We start from the raw sequence: 20,583 nt of genomic DNA, 5'->3' as shown, positions 1-20,583 counted from the left end.
TGACTCCTTACCCTCTCCCTTAAAACCCAAATCCTTTTGTCTTTCCCTCTCCTTCCCTCTTTCCTGACGAGGCAACCGTTGGTTGCGAAAGCTAGAATTTTGTGTGTATGTTTGTGTGTCTATCGACCTGCCAGCGCTTTTGTTTGGTAAGTCTCATCATCGTTCTTTTTATATATATTTTTCCCACGTGGAATATTTCCCTCTATTTTATATATATAGATGTTGATGAGTTTTGAAGTATTTCCAAACACATTTATGCTGTACAAATATGCATATTTCATGTTCAAACCTTAATGTGCAGTTACCTGCAAAAACAAATAATTCATACCCAGATGATTGTGCAACTGTTTAATGTGGTCTTATTACTTCACAAAGACTGATGTAGGTCACTCTACTCCAGTTGAACTCACTGGGATGGAGTATGAAAATATTGACCAAAACACCTATGACCTACCTTTCACCTGAAAGAATAAACTTCAGATACTGCCATTTGCTTTGAATATGACCTGTTAAAAAAATGTAAAAGGAAACCCTTCCAGCCGTGTTAGGAATTTTGAAAAATTTGGCTGTAATTTCTAAATTGTTTCATATTTATTTCTTAAAAGGAAAATTTCTCACCAAAGTTGTGTTTGTTAGAAACAAGTTTATGAATATTATTTGTATGGCAGTAACACACAGACTGAAGGAACCAGTTGTCAAATCTGGGAATTTATTGAAAAATGCATTTGTTCATTTGGAATTTTACGATAGTTGAGAATACCGTGAACTTTGGAACATGATAGATTTTCCATAATAGCACGTGTTAACATTTCAATAAACCAAGTGATAGATATTAGTCTGCTGACCGAATTGAGCTGTAGTGTCAGTTAGCTCTTGGGAAGGACATTGTACAAAAACTTGACTGTACACGAACTGACTACCACTAATCCTTCCGTTGTTTGTATTCCACTCAGAATTTTGGAAAGTTGCCAATGATCCATGTTTAAAATGCTCCTTTATCTGTAACTTAAGCTTCAAGGGTAAATATTTCTGGTCCTGTGCTGAGATACTACACACATACATTGCCTTTGTTTCTTGGTATTATTGAACTAATCCCACTGCAAGTTTTTCCATATCATATTAGTCACACCTAAACAAAGTAGACATGACTTGGGATGATGATCATCCTCCTCCTCCTCCTCCTCCTCCTACTACTACTACTACTACTACTACTACTTAAAGTAAAATAGCAGATCTCAGAAGTGTCTGCCAGTGACATTGATCTCCTGCTTATGACACACTTTTCCTCTATCCATGACCTCAGTTCCTGCCATTTCTCCAGTTCTAAATTTTTGCCTACTTCAATTTTTTGCACCCCACTCCTCCTCCCCCACTATCTTTAGTGTTCCATTGTTATAGTTTGCCCACTTACCTTTGGGTTGTACTTTCTGTTTTCCTTTCCTAGATTATTTGTTCTCTTCCTTTTTCACGTTGTTTGTGTTTAATTTTTCCTTCTAGTTTTCTTACAGGATTTTAGTTTTTTGTTGTCCTTAACTATGATTCTTCTTGCCTTGTTTGATTTATTTGTCCATCTTTGCCTGATCTACTCTTCTGTAGTCATGCTCTTCTACCCTTTTCTCAACTGCTTTTCTACCGTTTCTGCCATTCCTTAAGCTCTAGAGGTTCAACTGTTGTTCTTCCCAATGCTGATTTTCCTTCCCATACCTTCATTTAACATTATGTTCATGTTGTTTTCCCTCTCATAGCACTCAATGTAGATGCCAACTTTCATAGTCAGTCTCCTGTTTTCCTGCACTCACTGTTCACCATGCATCTGCCAGGCAGTTGACAGAATGTTCGTGTGATCGTCATGTTCCAGAATTTTCCTTTAATGTTACTTAAGATAACTAGACTCATTAAATCATGATACTGGCACAACTGTGTGGGGATTTTTTTATGAAGACTCTTAGTAGTGTAATTTGATCATCTTTCACCAAAACCATTTGTGACCTAATAAACATGCATCAAAACCACTGTGGTGCTTTCTGATTAATATTAGCAAGTAAAAGCTGTGGAGCTCAAGATGATGAACATCAATTTCTTCTCCATCTGTTGTTATTCCTCTATGGTCATGCCATTTTCTTTGTAGGTACTTTGCTGGTAAACTAGATGTATAAAAACCTCATAGATGTTTCTATGTATGCAGTGGTGAATGAATAATTGTGTTGGATGAAATCTGAAGCCTATTTGCTGAGGATGATTGATATTAATATGAAAATATTTAATTTTGAGTTTTAGCTGGGTCAGCCAAAAGAGCCATGGTTTCACTTTTCTTTACTCTTCCTTCGTTTGCTGTTATTTTCCAGATGAAGACAGTGAACCTATATTGGGTCTTTGGCTTGAGGAAACCTTGGCCCCTGAATCTTCAGTTGCTGCTTTGTCAGAAAGCAGTAGAGAGAAGCAAGATGGACCAGGTGCAACTGGTACGGGAGGGACAGGTGGCCCATGTCACACACACATTCCGTCAAAGGGACCTGATGCTGTAAGTGACTTCTAATGCCAAAAAAATATAACTGATATTATTTGTTGGATTGTTGGCACATTGGTTTAAGCATGAAACTACAAATCCAAAGGTTCAGTATACAATATTGGTTGAGATAGTTCACAGTCGAAGGAAGACAGGTCCTTCCCACCTCTAATAGGACTGTGCTAAGTAAAACTATAGTGATGTTGCAGACATTGTAGTATACAAAATTTGGAGTGTGTTTAATAATCATGTGCTCCTATGATATGGACTAGTAGGTAGTACATATATTTAAACCTTACTTACACAAGTGGCAGCTTTCGTAAAGTAATGCGAATTCATTACTATTTCTTGATATTATAGTAGCAATTTAATATACAACAAAATATTCTCTCTTTTATGTTCACTGTAACTAGTTGGTTCCCCAGTCACAGCTGTTTTGTGATGTTTCTTATATTTTTCACTGCAGTTAGCCCAACCACAGGTAGAGTGTTAGCTAAGATAGTTCTTATTAGTGTTTATTGCTTTATGCTTACAAGGATTTGTGAAAAGTTTTACCTTAGCGTTTTCTCTTTCTTGTATTTGGTAATATTACACCTGATTATGGGCATCTGTTAACCTGAAACTGGTTTTGATATTGAAAAAATACAAGCTTTTTACAGCTGAAGTGATTTGTTTTCAAATTCACTAAAATGCTCGGTTGCGGATGTCCATTCAACAGGATTAACCTGTGACTACAGATGTGAAACTACAGACGCAGAGTCAAATTGACTCCGTATATTCTGTGTGTCTTTTACTCCTTACTATCACAACTTTTCTTTATTTTTTGTATTATTAGGAGAGTTAAGAAGACTTTGGGAAGGAAGTTATCACATTTGATAAATCAAAGCCTATTTAACACCAAAATATTCCTAAGGCATAAAAACTGTTGCTAGTGTTATAAAAATATGCAGTTATCAGAGAGGAACTTCACATAATGAATCATTCATTCCTTAGAAAGCAGTAAGCATTCTTTGTCACTATATCAGGTATAAATAATGAAAATTAATACTCTGTTAGAAAACAAATGTCATGTCAGATACAATCGTGACACACAGGTGATTAACACTGTCCACAGATTAGATGATTATAACATTTTTGTGTTGTATGTGTTTCCCTTTTTAGTTTCTTGGGACATATAGTGCAATATTTTTTAGTTCCATCTTATCTCCAGCTGATACTGTTTGCTCCTCTTCTTGATGAAGAATCTTCATGATTGATGATCTCACATCATCGTGAATATGAGGTTTAGTGGTTAAAAGATATTTTGTTGTGAAACTTCCTGGCAGATTAAAACTGTGTGCCCGACCGAGACTCGAACTCGGGACCTTTGCCTTTCGCGGGCAAGTGCTCTACCACTGAGCTACCGAAGCACGACTCACGTCCGGTACTCACAGCTTTACTTCTGCCAGTACCTCGTCTCCTACCTTCCAAACTTTACAGAAGCTCTCCTGCGAACCTTGCAGAACTAGCACTCCTGAAAGAAAGGATATTGCGGAGACATGGCTTAGCCACAGCCTGGGGGATGTTTCCGCTGCAGAGTGAAAATCTCATTCTGGAAACATCCCCCAGGCTGTGGCTAAGCCATGTCTCCGCAATATCCTTTCTTTCAGGAGTGCTAGTTCTGCAAGGTTCGCAGGAGAGCTTCTGTAAAGTTTGGAAGGTAGGAGACGAGGTACTGGCAGAAGTAAAGCTGTGAGTACCGGACGTGAGTCGTGCTTCGGTAGCTCAGTGGTAGAGCACTTGCCCGCGAAAGGCAAAGGTCCCGAGTTCGAGTCTCGGTCGGGCACACAGTTTTAATCTGCCAGGAAGTTTCATATCAGCGCACACTCCGCTGCAGAGTGAAAATCTCATTCTGGATATTTTGTTGTGTTTAAATAATTAAAATCTTTTCCTAAGGAAATAAATTAAGCATGAGTCTTTACAGTTTTTTGTTATGCAATCAGAGATGTGGAGTTAAACTGACTGTAAAATACCAGGTGACCAAAAAGTCAGTATAAATTTGGAAACTTAATAAACCATGGAATAATGTAGATAGAGGTAAAAATTGACACACATGCTTGGACATGGGGTTTTATTAGAACCAAAAAGAAACAAAGTTCACAAAATGTCCGACAGATGGTGCTGGACAGCAAAACGTCAGTGACTGTGCATGACAATCGTGTATAAAAGAAGCTGTAATGAGAGAGAGAATCAGATGCACCAGAAGTCACAGCATGTTGACGTTACCTGAAAAGGCGCTTTTAGTGAAGCTGTATTATCATAATGGGGAATGTGCTAGTTCAGCGTTATGATCCTATCGCCATAGGAAGGGGATTCGAATGGGTAAAGGTCTGTTGACAGATGCAGCTGTGGCGAGAATGATTTCGAAGTTCGAAGCCACGGGTTGTTTAGACGATAGACCCTGTAGTGGCCGACCAAGCACAAGGCGTAATGCTGCTGAGACAGTTCAGGAAGAAATGGAGACTGTAGCGGGTTCGTATATGCACGGGAAAGTCAGTGCTCGTGCAGTCACACATCCCACCAGCATTCCATACACTATTGTTTGCTTGGCACTGAGGCGTACCCTCTGATGCTATCTGTACAAAATCCATCGGCATCATGAACTGTTACCTGGCGATTTAGTGAAGCGGAGGGCATTTGCGGTGTGGGCGTTTCAAAAGATGGCGGAAGATGACGATTGGTTGAGTAATGTGTTGTGGACCAACGAAGCTCATTACACGCTCCGCACACAATGCCCACAACTGCAGAATTTGGGCTACCGAAAATCCTAGAACTGTCGTGGAAACTCCATTGCACGATGAGAAAGTCACGGTATGGGTTGGATTTACCACATCTACTGTTATCAGGCCTCTTTTCTTCGAGGAAATGCGTGATTCTGGTTTTGTAACTGCTACCATGACGGGTGAGAGGTATGCCAATATGTTACAGAATCGCATCATCCCCAGCCTGGCTGATAAACACCTGCTGGAACGTACGATGTTTATGCAGGATGGGGCTCCACCCCATATTGCTAGACACATGAAAGATCTCTTGGGCGCGTCGTTTGGTGATGATTGTGTGCTCAGCCACCACTTTCATCATGCTTGGCCTGCCAGGTCCCCAGACCTACGTCCGTGCGATTATTGGCTTTGGGGTTACCTGAAGTCGCAAGTGTATTGTGATCGACCGACATCTCTAGGGGTGCTGAAAGACAACATCCGATGACAATGCCTCACCATAACTCCGGACATGCTTTACAGTGTTGTTCACAACATTATTCCTCAACTACAGCTATTGTTGAGGAATGATGGTGGTAATATTGAGCATTTCCTGTAAAGATCATCATCTTTGCTTTGTCTTACTTTGTTATGCTAATTATTGCTATTCTGATCAGATGAAGCGCCATCTGTCGGGCATTATTTGAACTTTTGTATTTTTTTGTTCTAATAAAACCCCATGTCATTCCAAGCATGTGTGTCAATTTGTACCTCTCTATCTACATTATTCAGTTTTCAAATTTATACTGACTTTTTGATCACCTGGTACATCACTAAATTCAGCAACAAAAACCCCACTAAGAAACAGGTACCGAACCTCGTTGCTGCACAGTGCAGACTGAGAAAAGATTAATTTGAAGGTACTGATAGCAAGGTGTGGTTGACGTAAGTACAGCAATATGAATCCGAGGAACGATGTGGAGTCAATTTGACTCCCATCTGTAGATACTGGCTAATATGACAGTATTTGCTTTTCACTATTTGGGGGAATTAGTGCAATCTTATTTGTTCTCTCTGAGTTACTGACTTCATTACGTCAGTAGTCCACTTAATTTTGTATTTTGTTGCAATTTCTCTTCCCCTATGCATGATGATGATACTACATAATATTTCTTGTAGGCCACAAACAGAAAATATGACTCATAGTGGTGCCACAGTATATATATTTACTTTATAATTAAAAAGCCGCCATATAAAATCTCCCCCCCCCCCAAAAAAAAAGTGCACGCTCACGCGCGCCCGCCCACACACACACACACACACACACACACACACACACAGAAAAAACCACTGTATCTGTGTCTGCAAGATTACACACATGAAAAAGATGATGTGCACTGTTGAAGGAACCTACTTTTCCGACAGGCAAGATAAGCTTGGTGGTGACAAAGCATTATTCTTTAGTAACACATACCACTTCTTACCTGTCTCCTACACAACTGGCTTGAAGGCAGTAGCTGTTGTCATTCTGCTGAAAATCGCCTCTGCTAAGTGTGCTTCCCACCTAATTAACCACCTCCCCAGACTATTCCTACTTATTGAGGATTTTAAGGTACATCATGTGATGTGCTTTCGGGTTCTTACACATGTACCCCAGGGGTCACTATTTTGAGAGTCTCATTGTATCAGAAGACACCATTTGTGAACAGGATTCAAGCAGCACATTTAAGATTCACCACAAGCACATTCCTGGTGATTGAGTGTACTTTCTGTCCTCTGCCCTTACAGATAAGTGGAGGAGAATGGGAAGTGGACACTTGCTTCACTCAAATGATCACATCCCTTTCTGGATACATTTTCCAGACAGAAGAGAACCCAAAAGGTAGTCGCTGAAATAGCTCAGCTTAGTGTACTGGAAACTGTTGCCAGTTAGTAAGTTAGAACAGAGAGACAGAATCTAGGAGTGGGTGGATCATGTTAAAAGTGTGAGCGACCGTGCAGCTAAGGTATCTGTACCAAAGACAGTAGAACTCCCTAATGCCAACATTCAGTTAGGATCAAATGAGAAGCACTGTAAAGATTTAAGGTTAGACCATCAGGAGTGAACCTAACAGCCTTTTGGGTTGAGAAAGCAAAGGTATGGTGAACAATTAAAGTCAAGAGGAAGAGATTGTAGCAAGAGTTCATGAAATACATTCCACACCAGCCTCAAGAATATGGAAGTTGATAACGAGGGTTTCTAATAAAGTAAGATTGACGTTTTTTACTGCCAGAATGAATAATGGGATTATTTTGATTTGTCAACCTGACACACACTATGTGATCAAAAGTATCCGGACACCCCCAAAAACGTGTTTTTCATATTAGGTGCATTGTGCTGCCACCTATTGCCAGGTACTTCATATCAGCAACCTCAGTTGTCATTAGACATCGTGAGAGAGCAGATGGAACTCGAGGACTTAGAATGTGGTCGGGTGATTGGATCTCACTTGTCATACATCTGTACGCAAGATTTACACACTCCTAAACACCCCTAGGTCCACTGTTTCCGATGTGATAGTGAAGTGGAAACATGAAGGGACACGTAAAGTACAAAAGCGTACAGACCGACCTCGTCTCTTGACTGGCAGAGACCGCCGACAGTTGCAGATGGTTGTAATGTGTAGTAGACAAGACATCTATCCAGACCATCACACAGGAATTCTAAACTGCATCAAGATCCACTGCAAGTACTATGACAGTTTGGTGGGAGGTGAGAAAACTTGGATTTCATGGTCGAGCGGCTGCTCGTAAGCCACACATCATACTGGTAAATGCCAAATGACGCTTCACTTGGTGTAAGGATCATAAACATTGGATGAGTGAACAGTGGAAAAACGTCGTGTGGAGTGAAGAACCGCGGTACACACTGTGGCAATCCAATGATAGGGTGTGGGTATGGCGTATGCCCAGTGAATGTCGTCTGCCAGTGTGTGTAGTGCCAACGGTAAAATTCAGAGGCAGTGGTGTTATGGTGTGGCTGTGGTTTTCATGTATGGGGCTTGAACCCCTTACTGTTTTGTGTGGCACTATCACAGCAGAGGCCTACATCGATGTTTTGAGCACCTTCTTGCTTCCCACTGTTGAAGAGCAATTCAGGGATGGCAGTTGCATCTTTCAACATGATCGAGCACCTGTTCATAATGTGTGGCCTGTGCCGGAGTGGTTACATGACAATACTATCCCTGTAATGGCCTGGCTTGCAGAGTCCTGACCTGAATCCTATAGAAGACCTTTGGGATGTTTTGGAACGCCGACTTTGTGCCAGGCCTCACTGACTGAAATAGATACCTCTTCTCAGTGCAGCACTCTGTGAAGAATGGGCTGCCATTCCCCAAGAAACCTTCCAGCACTTGATTGAACATATACCTGCGAGAGTGGAGGCTGTCACCAAGGCTAAGGGTGGGCCAACACCATATTGAATTCCAGCATTGCCGATGGAGAGCACCGTGAACTTGGAAGTCATTTTCAACAAGGTTTCTGGATGCTTTTGATCACATAGTGTAGCACAGACATAATGTAACATGTAGTCACAGAAAAGAGCCTACATTCCTTCAGAAAGAAGCCCCAGGACAAGATGCTGTTATGTATAGCATGTTCAGACAATGGTATATGGCCATAGGGACTATGCCCTCATTCATGGAAGGAGTCTTGTAATTGTACCTCTCCTAAAACTAGGAAAGGCATGTATGAGGGGACTTCAAAAAGTAAGTTACACTTGTTGTCCCATGCTAAGACTGCTGTGCAGCAAGAATATTGCATTGTCATAATAGTGTGCATGGTCAGAGTTTCCTGCAGACACAGTTCTGTTATGGTGTGGATATAGGTACGTTACATTGGAGTGAAATGACATGGCAGGTGAAAATGTTATCCAAAGTTGAAGTATACGGGACAGTATGATACTTGTGGGGAGGAGTATCTGAGTTGCACACAGATTCACCATGGAATTCTGGTGATACAGTGGAATCTCATTAGTATGTTCCTCATAATTGTATTTTCCTTCATGTTATGGCCTATTTTGGTGGTTCCAGTTCTTTAAATGCATGTTAAATGATTCGGTTGAATGCTTTCCCTCACCGCTGTGTGTTTTCAAGTTTGGCGGTATTGGTGCTGTTTGGCTGCTACAACGTTTGCTGCTGAGAGTTCTGCAAGTGGTGGGAGTAAGACGCTTAAGGCCACGGGAAGCAGAAACGTACATGGAGAGGTGTTGTTCAGTGCTGGCAACTTCATGAGTCGTACAAAACTTTTGCTACTGTACAAATGTTTTGTATAGATTGGCAGTAGCTCTGTCTACTTCAGACTTTTGTAGCGACCAAACAAAACCAAATAGTGCGTAATTCAGTCAGTATTCAGAAACTGGTCAAATATCCTCACATGAAATGTGTTCACATTATGTGAAAATTCATCATTTGTCCATCAACATCAAATATAATAGTCAGCAAATGATAAATAATTGAAGCAGCACATTTGAAAGGATGACGTTCCAAATGAAAACGAGTACATGACAGTCACTTTTACTGAAATGGTGAAAACAAGCTCTTGTTTCGAATATTCCAGTTGATGGCACTGTGCTTTGTGCTAAGGCAATATATTTGGCACAAAAGTTGGGACACTCAGATTTCAAAACATCCAGTAGTTGGATGAGAAGGTTCAAAAAACACACATAATTTAGTGTATAAATGTGTTTGGGGTGATGCTGGAAGCATGAACATGACACTGTTCAGTCATGGAAAAATAAGTGTTCCATCAATCATAGAAAATTATATTTCCAATGATGTTTTCAATGCCCATGAAATGGACGTATTTTTTCACCTTTTGCTTGACAAAGTTCTTGAGTTTAAAGGAGGAAAATGCCATGGCAGAAGATTTGGTGCCACTAATAAGTGGAAAGACAAAAGAATCAAAGATGCTTGAAAAATGTGCAGACATTTCCATGTAAATATGTGTCTAATGTGAACTCATGGGTAATAACTACCGTACTCGAACAATTCATGCTTGCCTAGGAGGCGAGGCTGTGTATTAGGAATAGGAAAATCCTCCTGTTTATTGACCATTGTGCAGTGCATCCCAAGATATGTCGTTCCTGTGTAATATAAATTTAGTGTTTCTTCATCCCAAATATACAAGCCACATTCAGCAACTTGACCAAGGCATTATAAAATGCTTGAAACAAAAATATAAAATGTTACTTGTACAGCAGAGGCAGACCTGTCTTGATACTACGATGAGAAAGGCTAAAAACTTACATGCTATGCATATTGTGAGAGATGCTTGGAATGCTGTACAAAAAAAGCACAATCTTGAGCTGCTTCAAGAAAGCTGGCTTTTATTGGATACTTACAGAAGATGCAGGAATTGCAGCAAATGATGGCGAAAGAAGAAAAGACTGACTACCTGACCTACGATATTCATGTTTAATGTGATGGTGTTTCTGTCTGTCATGGAGTCCTGCAGGAACAGATGGCAGAGATACAAGAAGAAAGTGAAGACATGGATGAATCAGAACCTTTTCCAGTTCCTAAAATGTTAGAAGCTGTCGAAGCAATAGACACAGTTAAGCCTATGTTTTGAGTTTTGCAGTCGTCGAAGAAGTGATGAATGTATTTACTAAGCTGGACAATACATCATTAAAATTAATACAAAAGGAACAGTCAGCTCTTGATATATTTTTTAAACTTGTATCTTTTATCTTACTGTGTTATGTAATTAGGCTAATGTGATGTATGATATAATAGTAGTTTGTTGAAATGACAACCCCTATTCAGTTACTATACTGATTCACTAATGGAGTGATGCTAAATGAATGACTTTGGTTTGTTTTTAGAAGTGTAATAAAAAGTGCAATTTTAGCATATTTTATTTTTTCTGCATCACATACCAGGTATGTACATATTTTGGATGGTGGAGGTTACATTCTTGTGCCACATGACATTCCTACACTTTGGTTGGATGAGGGCAGAAGTATACATGTCTGATATATAAAAAATGTTGTATCGTATAGGATTTAGTCAGTGCTGCTGTATTTAACACATTTTTGCCTCTAGCATAGTAACAAGTAATTTTGAGAGTTTCTGGGTGCAATATTCTGAATGTGTTCTTGAAAAGTGCCTTTTGAATCATAATTTATTGAGGTGCCGTGTCAGAAAGTGGGTGTTATGTGATGGCACATTACTCCAACTATGGTACCCTTAATTCTGCGTTTTCACTGACAAAATCGAATCATTACAAAAATATGTATGTTTTGGAAGTATGTTTTCATGCTTATGGCATTCAAAATGTGTGGTCCTTTCAAAAATGTGTTAATGAGATTCCACTGTATATGGACCAAATGCAGTGTCGACTCCATCTGTCGTGAAATGGTTCCCACAATTTGATCAGGACTGTTCAGATGTGGGTGATACTGATCAGGAGGTAAAGCCATAGACATCAAACCAAAAACGACAATTTCCAGACATTCACGGAATTGATTTGCAGCAGTCTCAGATTTTCTGACAGCGAGGATGTTCATACAGCAGTACTCAAATGGCTCTGTGACCAAGGAGTGGATTTCTGTCATTGAGAATTTGAGCAATTGGTATAATGTTCCAGCCATTGTTTACAGAGACTAATGACTACACTGAAAAACAGTGTTGTGATGTATCTGTGTCACATATAAGTATTGTGCCTAATTCAATAAAAGCTAATTAGCCAGCCATAATAAAGTGTAACGTACTTCCACAGGCAGTTTTCTTAGTGCTGTCCTTATAAACGGCATAGAAAAAACCCATGAACAGATAGTTAGTGACTGTCTGTTTTGCTACATGGATAGTACCTTGTAGGGTTATTCTTTGATATTGAAAAGGCATATGACACAGCCTGGAGGTCCAGCATACTCAGCCAGCTTCATAACTGGAGCTTCCATGGAAGATTGTTAATTTTATTGAATCTTTCCATACAGAGCAATCAGTTTAATACCAAATAGGAGAGCATGGTCAAGAAATTTTTATATAGGAGAATGGTGTCCCTCAAGGGAGCATTTTAAGTATAACCGTGTTCACCATTGCCATTACAGTAAAACTCCGTATTAACAAACCCGCTTTTAAGGAAATCCCACTTTTAAGGAATACTTTCATTGGTCCCGGCAATAACACCATAAAAAACAGTGTTCCTGAAATTCGGTTTTAATGAATCGCTCTTTCTTTTAAATCCCGCTTTTAAGGAATGTGTGTGTTACAATTCACAAATTAAAATAGGGTCTGCAGCTGCACTTCTAGTTTTCGGACATTAAATCGTAACGTTAGGCTTTGATCATTTGCATTCTTAAAATCGATGTCCGCGTTAGTGTTCGGATACGCTCCAGCTGTTGTGTCTGACGTTATAAAGTGAAAGCATTAAGTGTATACTGTAGTTGTGTAGTCTACTTACAATACTGTTTTTGTACATGTAATATGGCCAGCAAATGAAGAAAAGTGACGATACAGCAGAAGCTAACAATTATTTGGTGTTTTGAAGAGAATCGCAATGCCTGTATGAAATTATGCAACATTGCAAAGAAGTACGATTTGATGCCATCATCTTTGTGCGGAATAATAAAAAATAAGGAGGCTTTATTAAATTTAGAAGCACACGGTTCATGTTCATCAAAAAGGAAGAATATTTGTGTCGTCTTTCAAAGCTGTAGAAACTGCCCTTTTAGACTGGTTTCAGGGAATAAGAGCCGCAAATATTCCCATAGGTGGAAAAGTGTTGTGTGAGAAGGTGCGAGAAATTGCACTGAGGATGGGATATGAGAACTTCAGTTCATCTGACTGGTGGCTAGTTCCTTTTAAAAAATGTCAGAATCTCTCAACCCAAAATTTAAGTGGAGAAAGTGCGTCTGTGGACAATGAAAGTGTGGAACATTGGAGAAGTTATACTTTGCCACGTCTGATTCAAAGGTATGATTCCAAAAATATTTTTAATTCCGATGAGACTGGTGTATTTTATAACCTCCTTCCATCTAAAACACTTTCAATTAAGGGTGAAAAATGTCATGGGGGACGAAAAAGTAAAGAGAGAATGACAGCATTATTGTGCGTGAACAATGACGGAAGTGAAAAGTTGCCATCATTAATTATTGGTAAATTTAAAACTCTGCAGTGTTTTAAGAACATAAAGACACTTCCGTGCAAATATGAGTTTAAAAAAATGCCTGGATGATGACAGATATTTTTATAAGGTTTCTGAGGAGCTTGGACTCAGATTAGTGCAGCAGGAAGAAAGATTGTACTTATGGTAGATAGATGCCCTGCTCATCCCAAAGATAGCTCATTTTTAAGAAATATAAGTGTTGTGTACCTTCCTGCTAACTGCACAAGTCACTTGAAACCACTGGACTTAGGCACAATCCATTCAGTTAAAGCTAAATATAGAATGGCTGTAGTGCAGAAATCAATTTCATTCGTGCAGAGGAAGCAAGTTATGAAATTGAATATTTTACAGGCCATGCATATGTTTGTTGCCGCTTGGAATGCAGTCACACAGCAGACTGTCATAAACTGCTTTGCAAATGCTGGCTGTGGTGCAACATTGTTTGTGGAGGACGATATTCCTGAAGAAGATTGGAATGTTATAGATGTTCCTGAGACTGTGAAATTACGAGATTTTATTTCGTGTGATGATAATGTGCTTACTTCTACACCCACTATGGACATGAGTGAGCTGTTTGCTGCTGATATTGGTGACAAAACTGAAATTGGTGGTGACAGTGGTGGTGACGAGGAGGAGGAGGAGGATGATGATGATGATGATGATGATGATGATGATGATGATGATGCTGAAGATGTGGACTCACCAACACCCAAGTTTTTCTGCAGCTGTGGAAGGACTTGAGACTGTTAGAAGGTATTTCTCATCCTTCGTTGTGGATGAGTCAGTTCTTAACAGTATTAACCAGCTGGAACGACAACTTCTAGGAGTACGCTGTGCTGGAAGGAAGCAGCAGACTACTCTTCTAGATTCTTTTTCATAAATAATGACAGTATAGCAGTTTTATTCATTATTGTGATATCTAATTCATTGAGTGCCATTGGCTAAATAAAATTTTCTCCTTTTAAATCGAGGTACCAGTTGATGACTTTTGATGTGACCTAACATCCAAAATATCTTGGAGAAAAAAAAAAAAAAAAAAAAAAAAAAAAGTATTATAAATATATCAAGTATTTTAAATTTGCCAAGAAACATTTTCATGTTCACTGTATTTTTGTATGTGATTATGGAGTATTTATATGTCCTAAGTAGCCTAGGTTCCAATTTTGATTCTGGAACACTTATTTAGTGCATTTTGACCTAAACCCTTATTTAAGGAAAACCCTCTTTTAAGGAACAAATTTTTTGGTCCCCTGAGATTTGTTAAAAAGGTGTTTTGCTGTAATAGCATACCAACAAAGTGAAGAGTAAAGTGAAAACTTATTTGTTTGTTGGTGATCTTATGCTTTACTTTTCTTCCTCCCATCACACTTAACAACTCGTCAGTCACAGTTGACAAATCAGGAACTGAAAGATTGTACACAAAGGACAGGTTTTAAGTGTTCAGTGGATAAAACAGAATGTGTTTGTTTTAATTATATGTGTCACACTTTTAATGAGCCAGAACACCGATTTAATGATACCATTCTCCACTTTAATCAGTCTTTCAGGTTCCTGGAATGAAAGTAAATCTAATCTAATCTAAACCTGGGGCACATATTTCATCAAAGGCTCATGTGATTACCACTCTTTACGAACTTCTTAGTAAAAGCATTTAGCTTTAGGCATTTTAAAGTGTCTCAGTGGGTAGGTCCTATGTGCAGGCAGTTCCAAGCTACAACTATTTTATAAAGCACTTGTCTCATCCAGTATAGACGAAAGGTGTAACATTTATGGTTCAGCCCAACCTGCACGTTTGCAGATGTTGTGTGCAGTACACCTCGTGGGTAACAGACTGACAACAAGAACAAGCCTGTCCCTAGCCTTCATGCCAAAGCTAGTGAGCCACCACACTCTATCTGGTTGCAGCTCGTGACTGTGCAGTGTGGTTTTAGAACTAAGTCAGTTAAATAATCTTTAACCCTCACCATCATTGCTTAATCTCCAGCCACAGAACTATACACAAGCCGCAGAACATTAAGGAGTTGGGCAAATCAGCATACATTATATTGTATTTTAGTAAGTCACGGTGGAGTGTGATAACATCTCAGTAACACATGGAGTGTTCGTCATTGACAGTTGGTGACCGGTATCATCCTTAGTGTTGAACCATCACAGAAGACATAATACAATAGGTGTCAGTCAAATTAGGTTGCCACTTGAACATGTTATGAGGTGGAAACCAGACACACAAGCATTTGTAGTGAGATATGCTGAGAGATTTAAACTATACACCAGACCAAGTTTGGGCCAAGACACAAATCTGACCCATGCCTCGTATGAGTAATATTTTTACCATGGAGCTATCCAGGCACAATTCATGATCCACATTCACAGTATCATTTCTGCCAGTAACAATATCCTATATTCCAAATACTTATAATGTTCTGACTAAAATCTGAATGGTTTCCATTTATTTACATCATTCGTTTTGTGGGAACATCAATGATATGAAAGTAAGTGAAACAACTTACTAGTCATACAGATTCAGCAGGCATTGATTGCATAACATGCAGGTGTTTTTTTAAATTTTGTGACTGTTTTTGAGGATAAAATTTCCATAACCAGCAGCTTTACCTGTAAATAGTTGTAGCACACTGTGTAGTTTTTTAAACCACTAATGTATTGTTTGAACAACAGTTCCAGCCTTTCTTATTATTGTTGTTGACTCTCTAGCACCTCACTGTTTAGATTGATGTATTAGGTACTATTCACTCCTAGATTGCTATACTCTCATAAAACTTAAGATTGCAATTGCTATCTCATCACAGTTCCTGCCAATCTGGACACCTGAGTGACACATTCTCTTGAGTACCTTTGTAGCAAACAGTGTGGGTAACAATAGCTGAATTATTTATTGCCCAACTCCAGTGATTTTCTGACACTGACACTGCTGTTGTAAATATTATGAATGTGTATGTGTATGCCTCTTTTCTGATGTCTGCATATTTGTTCCATCCCTTAGAATTTATTGCAGTATGGCATCTTGGGTTAAATATCAAGCAGTAGGTCAGAAGAGTGTTAGCTTGTATCAATGTGGCTCTTTTAGTGCAAATGTTATCTTTTACTACGGAAATTAGTCCCATCCATATGATTTTGATTTTGACTCTAAGATACTGGGTCATTTGCTTGAAGAAGCTGATAAACACGCAGACAATGGGGAATTTCTGTGTACAGATAACAGTGATGTAGACCCAGGCTTTAAAGGAGCAAATGATGAAAATGAGAAACTAGAAGTAGTATCCTTGGGTGAATGTGGAAGAAACACTGAGCTAGGTCTTGCTTAGATTATAATAATAGCATCTAAAGCAGAATACTCTACTTGTTCTGTGTAAAATATTCTTGGAGTTGTCGTAATTATAATAATTTGTAACTAGGGTGAAATATAAATAATGACTTCTTTTCCAATAATATTTCGAGCTGTAAAATTTTCATTATAGCGTATAAAACAGGATATTTTGTACTTATTTTGTATGTATCACCATTGGAAATCTAATAATTGTAATTAACTGGTGCATGACATATAAATGACGACTTCCTTTGAATAAAATTTTGCGTAGTGAAATCTAAGATTGTTTAGTAGCAATGTAACTTTCCCCCTTTGGTGCTCAAGGGGTAACTACAAATTCCCTGACCAACCATATATTTCATATACCAAATATTGTTATGATACTACAGATGTTTACAATTTTAAAGGTGCTGTATGTTTTACACTACATCTAGCCAAGATTTGTTAAATATAGCAACTGTGCAATTTTCACATGAGATGTGTTTAGTTTTGTAGAACTTGTGACTATCTCTAATAAAAATCGTCGATTAGCAGATCGGAATGTTTGTACAGTCATTCAGTAAAGGAATATACAGTGTCAAGACAAAAGATTCTAAAATTATTCTTAAAATGACTGTGATTGATATTATGCATTCTAATGAAGATAGTCACAGAACCAGTCTCCATACACACATCAAATAGACCTGAAGTCCAGAAATCCCATTGAATGGGCCAGTCTAATTCCTTATACAGTTTCATTGACTGTCGGTGTGTTCCTTAAAATAGGTAATGCTGCTGTGTCCACAATAATATTTTTACATATTATTCAGACACATTGTGTCAGTGTATAACAGAGAACAACATTATTGCTTCTAGGACTTACTCAAATATATTTCAGTTTTTGTTTTTGAATTATCCATTTAACCATTTTCATATTTCTATGAGGGTACACACCTGGCATATTGTTAGTGAATAGTGTTCCAGTGAACTATGCAATAGTGTGATGGATATTTTTCATGGCTGTTGCTGCAAAGCTTTAAATATTATACAGATGAAGTGACAAAATTTCAGCGACTTAACTGGTCTCATACAGATATGTATATACAGGGTGTTACAAAAAGGTACGGCCAAACTTTCAGGAAACATTCCTCACACACAACTAAAGAAAAGATGTTATGTGGACATGTGTCCGGAAACGCTTAATTTCCATGTTAGAGCTCATTTTAGTTTCGTCAGTATGTACTGTACTTCCTCGATTCACCGCCAGTTGGCCCAATTGAAGGAAGGTAATGTTGACTTCGGTGCTTGTGTTGACATGCGACTCATTGCTCTACAGTACTAGCATCAAGCACATCAGTACGTAGCATCAACAGGTTAGTGTTCATCACGAACGTGGTTTTGCAGTCAGTGCGGAGTTGGCAGATGCCCATTTGATGTATGGATTAGCACGGGGCAGTAGCCGTGGCGCGGTATGTTGTATCGAGACAGATTTCCAGAACGAAGGTGTCCTGACAGGAATACGTTCGAAGCAATTGATCGGCGTCTTAGGGAGCACGGAACATTCCAACTTATGACTCGCGACTGAGGAAGACCTACAACGACAAGGACACCTGCAATGGACGAGGCAATTCTTCGTGCATTTGACGATAACCCTAATGTCAGCGTAACAGAAGTTGCTGCTGTACAAGATAACGTTGACCACGTCACTGTATGGAGAGTGCTACGGGAGAACTAGTTGTTTCCGTACCATGTACAGCATGTGCAGGCACTATCAGCAGCTGATTGGCCTCCATGGGTACACTTATGCGGATGGTTCATCCAACAATGTGTCAATCCTCATTTCAGTGCAAATGTTCTCTTTACGGATGAGGCTTCATTCCAACGTGATCAAATTGTAAATTTTTACAATCAACATGAGTGGACTGACGAGAATCCGCACGCAATTGTGCAATCACGTCATCAACACAAAACGTTTGGACAGGCATTGTTGGTGATGTCTTGATTGGTCCCCATATTCTTCCACCTACGCTCAATGGAGCACGTTATCATGATTTCATACGGGATACTCTACCTTTGCTGCTAGAACATGTGCCTTTATAAGTACGACACAACATGTGATTCATGCACGATGGAGCTCCTGCACATTTCAGTCAAAGTGTTCGTACGCTTCTCAACAACAGATTTGGTGACCAATGGATTGGTAGAGGCGGACCAATTCCATGGCCTCCACACTCTTCTGACCTCAACCCTCTTGACTTTCATTTATGGAAGCATTTGAAAGCTCTTGTCTACGCAACCCCGGTACCAAATGTAGAGACTCTTCGTGCTCGTATTGTGGACTGCTGTGATACAATACGCCATTCTCCAGGGCTGCATCAGCGCATCAGGGATTCCATGCGACGGAGGGTGGATGCATGTATTCTCGCTAACGAAGGACATTTTGAACATTTCCTATAAAACAGTGTTTGAAGTCACGCTGGTATGTTCTGTTGCTGTGTGTTTCCATTCCATGATTAATGTGATTTGAAGAGAAGTAATAAAATGAGCTCTAACATGGAAAGTAAGCGTTTCCGGACACATGTCCACATAACATATTTTCTTTCTTTGTGTGTGAGGAATGTTTCCTGAAAGTTTGGCCGTACCTTTTGGTAACACCCTGTAGACTGAAGCAGCGAGTGAAAATTTGTATGAAGGCTGGGAATTGAACCCACCCGTGGTACAAATTGTAACTCACCTCTTCAGTCTATATACATTTAAATATTATGCTTGCAAAAACATGATACTTTAAGAAATTGTTTCCTGTAATTTTTTTTTTTTTTTTTTCCAGTTCCTGTTATTGGGATTACAAATTATACGATTCCTCAACAAATATATGGTCAATGTAGAAACACCAAGGCCATTGGTACCTAGCATCCAGGAAGGAATTGGAGAGCAACAATTGGCCTCAATATGTGGTATAATTAGGGACTTGGATAGAGAGTCCAGCAAGAGCAGCACACAAGGTGAGTTCCGGTGTTGTTTTGTAGTTACATTTTCGAATAATGTCTGTCTATTTTCCACAATTTCCCATTGACATAATGACGACTTTTAACATTGATTTTTAAACACATTTCTACAAAAGTGCATCATATTACTGCTTAAAGTCAGCCTTGTAACAAAGCAGAAACTTCAGACTATGAGCAAAGTTGTTGATCATATAAGGTAGCATTAGCGCAGTAAGCAAGATTTTCATTGTTGGCATGTTGGGTCATTGCTGCCTGTGTTATAGGTCTGCAGTGCTTGAAAAAACTTCCTTCTGCTCATTGTGTTGTATTAAAACAGCTGTAATTTAATTGCACAGTCGTTTATGTGGATTAACATGACTGTTGAAGATGGCGGTCTCTGTAATAGGCATTCATGAATAGTTGTTACTTCCACATGAAATATGCTAATCCACATTAGGCATGCAGTCTTAGGTTGGTACAACCCGATATCAGATGTAAGCATTCCTCCTCAAGATGCTTTGTAACACAACAATAATTTCTGCCCTCTTTCTTGCCCAGAACCAACTGACCTCCTTGTCAGCAGCAAGCTGTAGATTTCATGCCTATTGTTCTCTGTTTACGAAGGCTGCCAACTTTAGTGTTTTATCAATTCTGTGTTTCAAATTTTATGTAACATAATTTTGTAATGATTATCAATAATAAGTTTCACAGTAGGACACAAATATGTTTTTAATGTGGTTTAATGAAAGACTTCTACTTCTGTGCTTTATTTACACCATTGGACACAGATGGGCCGAAGTGGGAAACCCACATGTACGTTCGTGTGTGTCAGTGCTTAGCCAATGCCTTTGTGATTGATGCTTCGTATACTGTGGACGGCATGTAGAGCTAATTGCTGTTAAAAAG

The 20,583-nt window shown here is 39.1% G+C and overlaps 1 protein-coding gene across 1 annotated transcript in view; it reads left to right on the top strand.

The window, feature by feature from the left end:
• The window catches only part of LOC126184314 (E3 ubiquitin-protein ligase UBR4-like), a 128,402-nt gene extending 108,201 nt beyond the window's left edge, over positions 1-20,201 (top strand). Inside the window, exons 11-14 of the mRNA XM_049926690.1 lie at positions 2,346-2,521; positions 19,521-19,695; positions 19,837-19,894; positions 20,135-20,201. Coding sequence (XP_049782647.1) covers positions 2,346-2,521; positions 19,521-19,695; positions 19,837-19,894; positions 20,135-20,201 — 476 coding nt within the window. The remainder of the gene's footprint in view (positions 1-2,345; positions 2,522-19,520; positions 19,696-19,836; positions 19,895-20,134) is intronic.
• The last annotated feature ends 382 nt before the right edge of the window (positions 20,202-20,583 follow it).

Source organism: Schistocerca cancellata, chromosome 4 (genome assembly GCF_023864275.1).
Source record: "Schistocerca cancellata isolate TAMUIC-IGC-003103 chromosome 4, iqSchCanc2.1, whole genome shotgun sequence".
In the NCBI taxonomy this organism is placed as follows: Eukaryota; Metazoa; Arthropoda; class Insecta; order Orthoptera; family Acrididae; genus Schistocerca; species Schistocerca cancellata.
The sequence above is the reverse complement of the archived record's forward strand: the minus strand, read 5'-3'. Positions and strand labels throughout refer to the sequence as shown.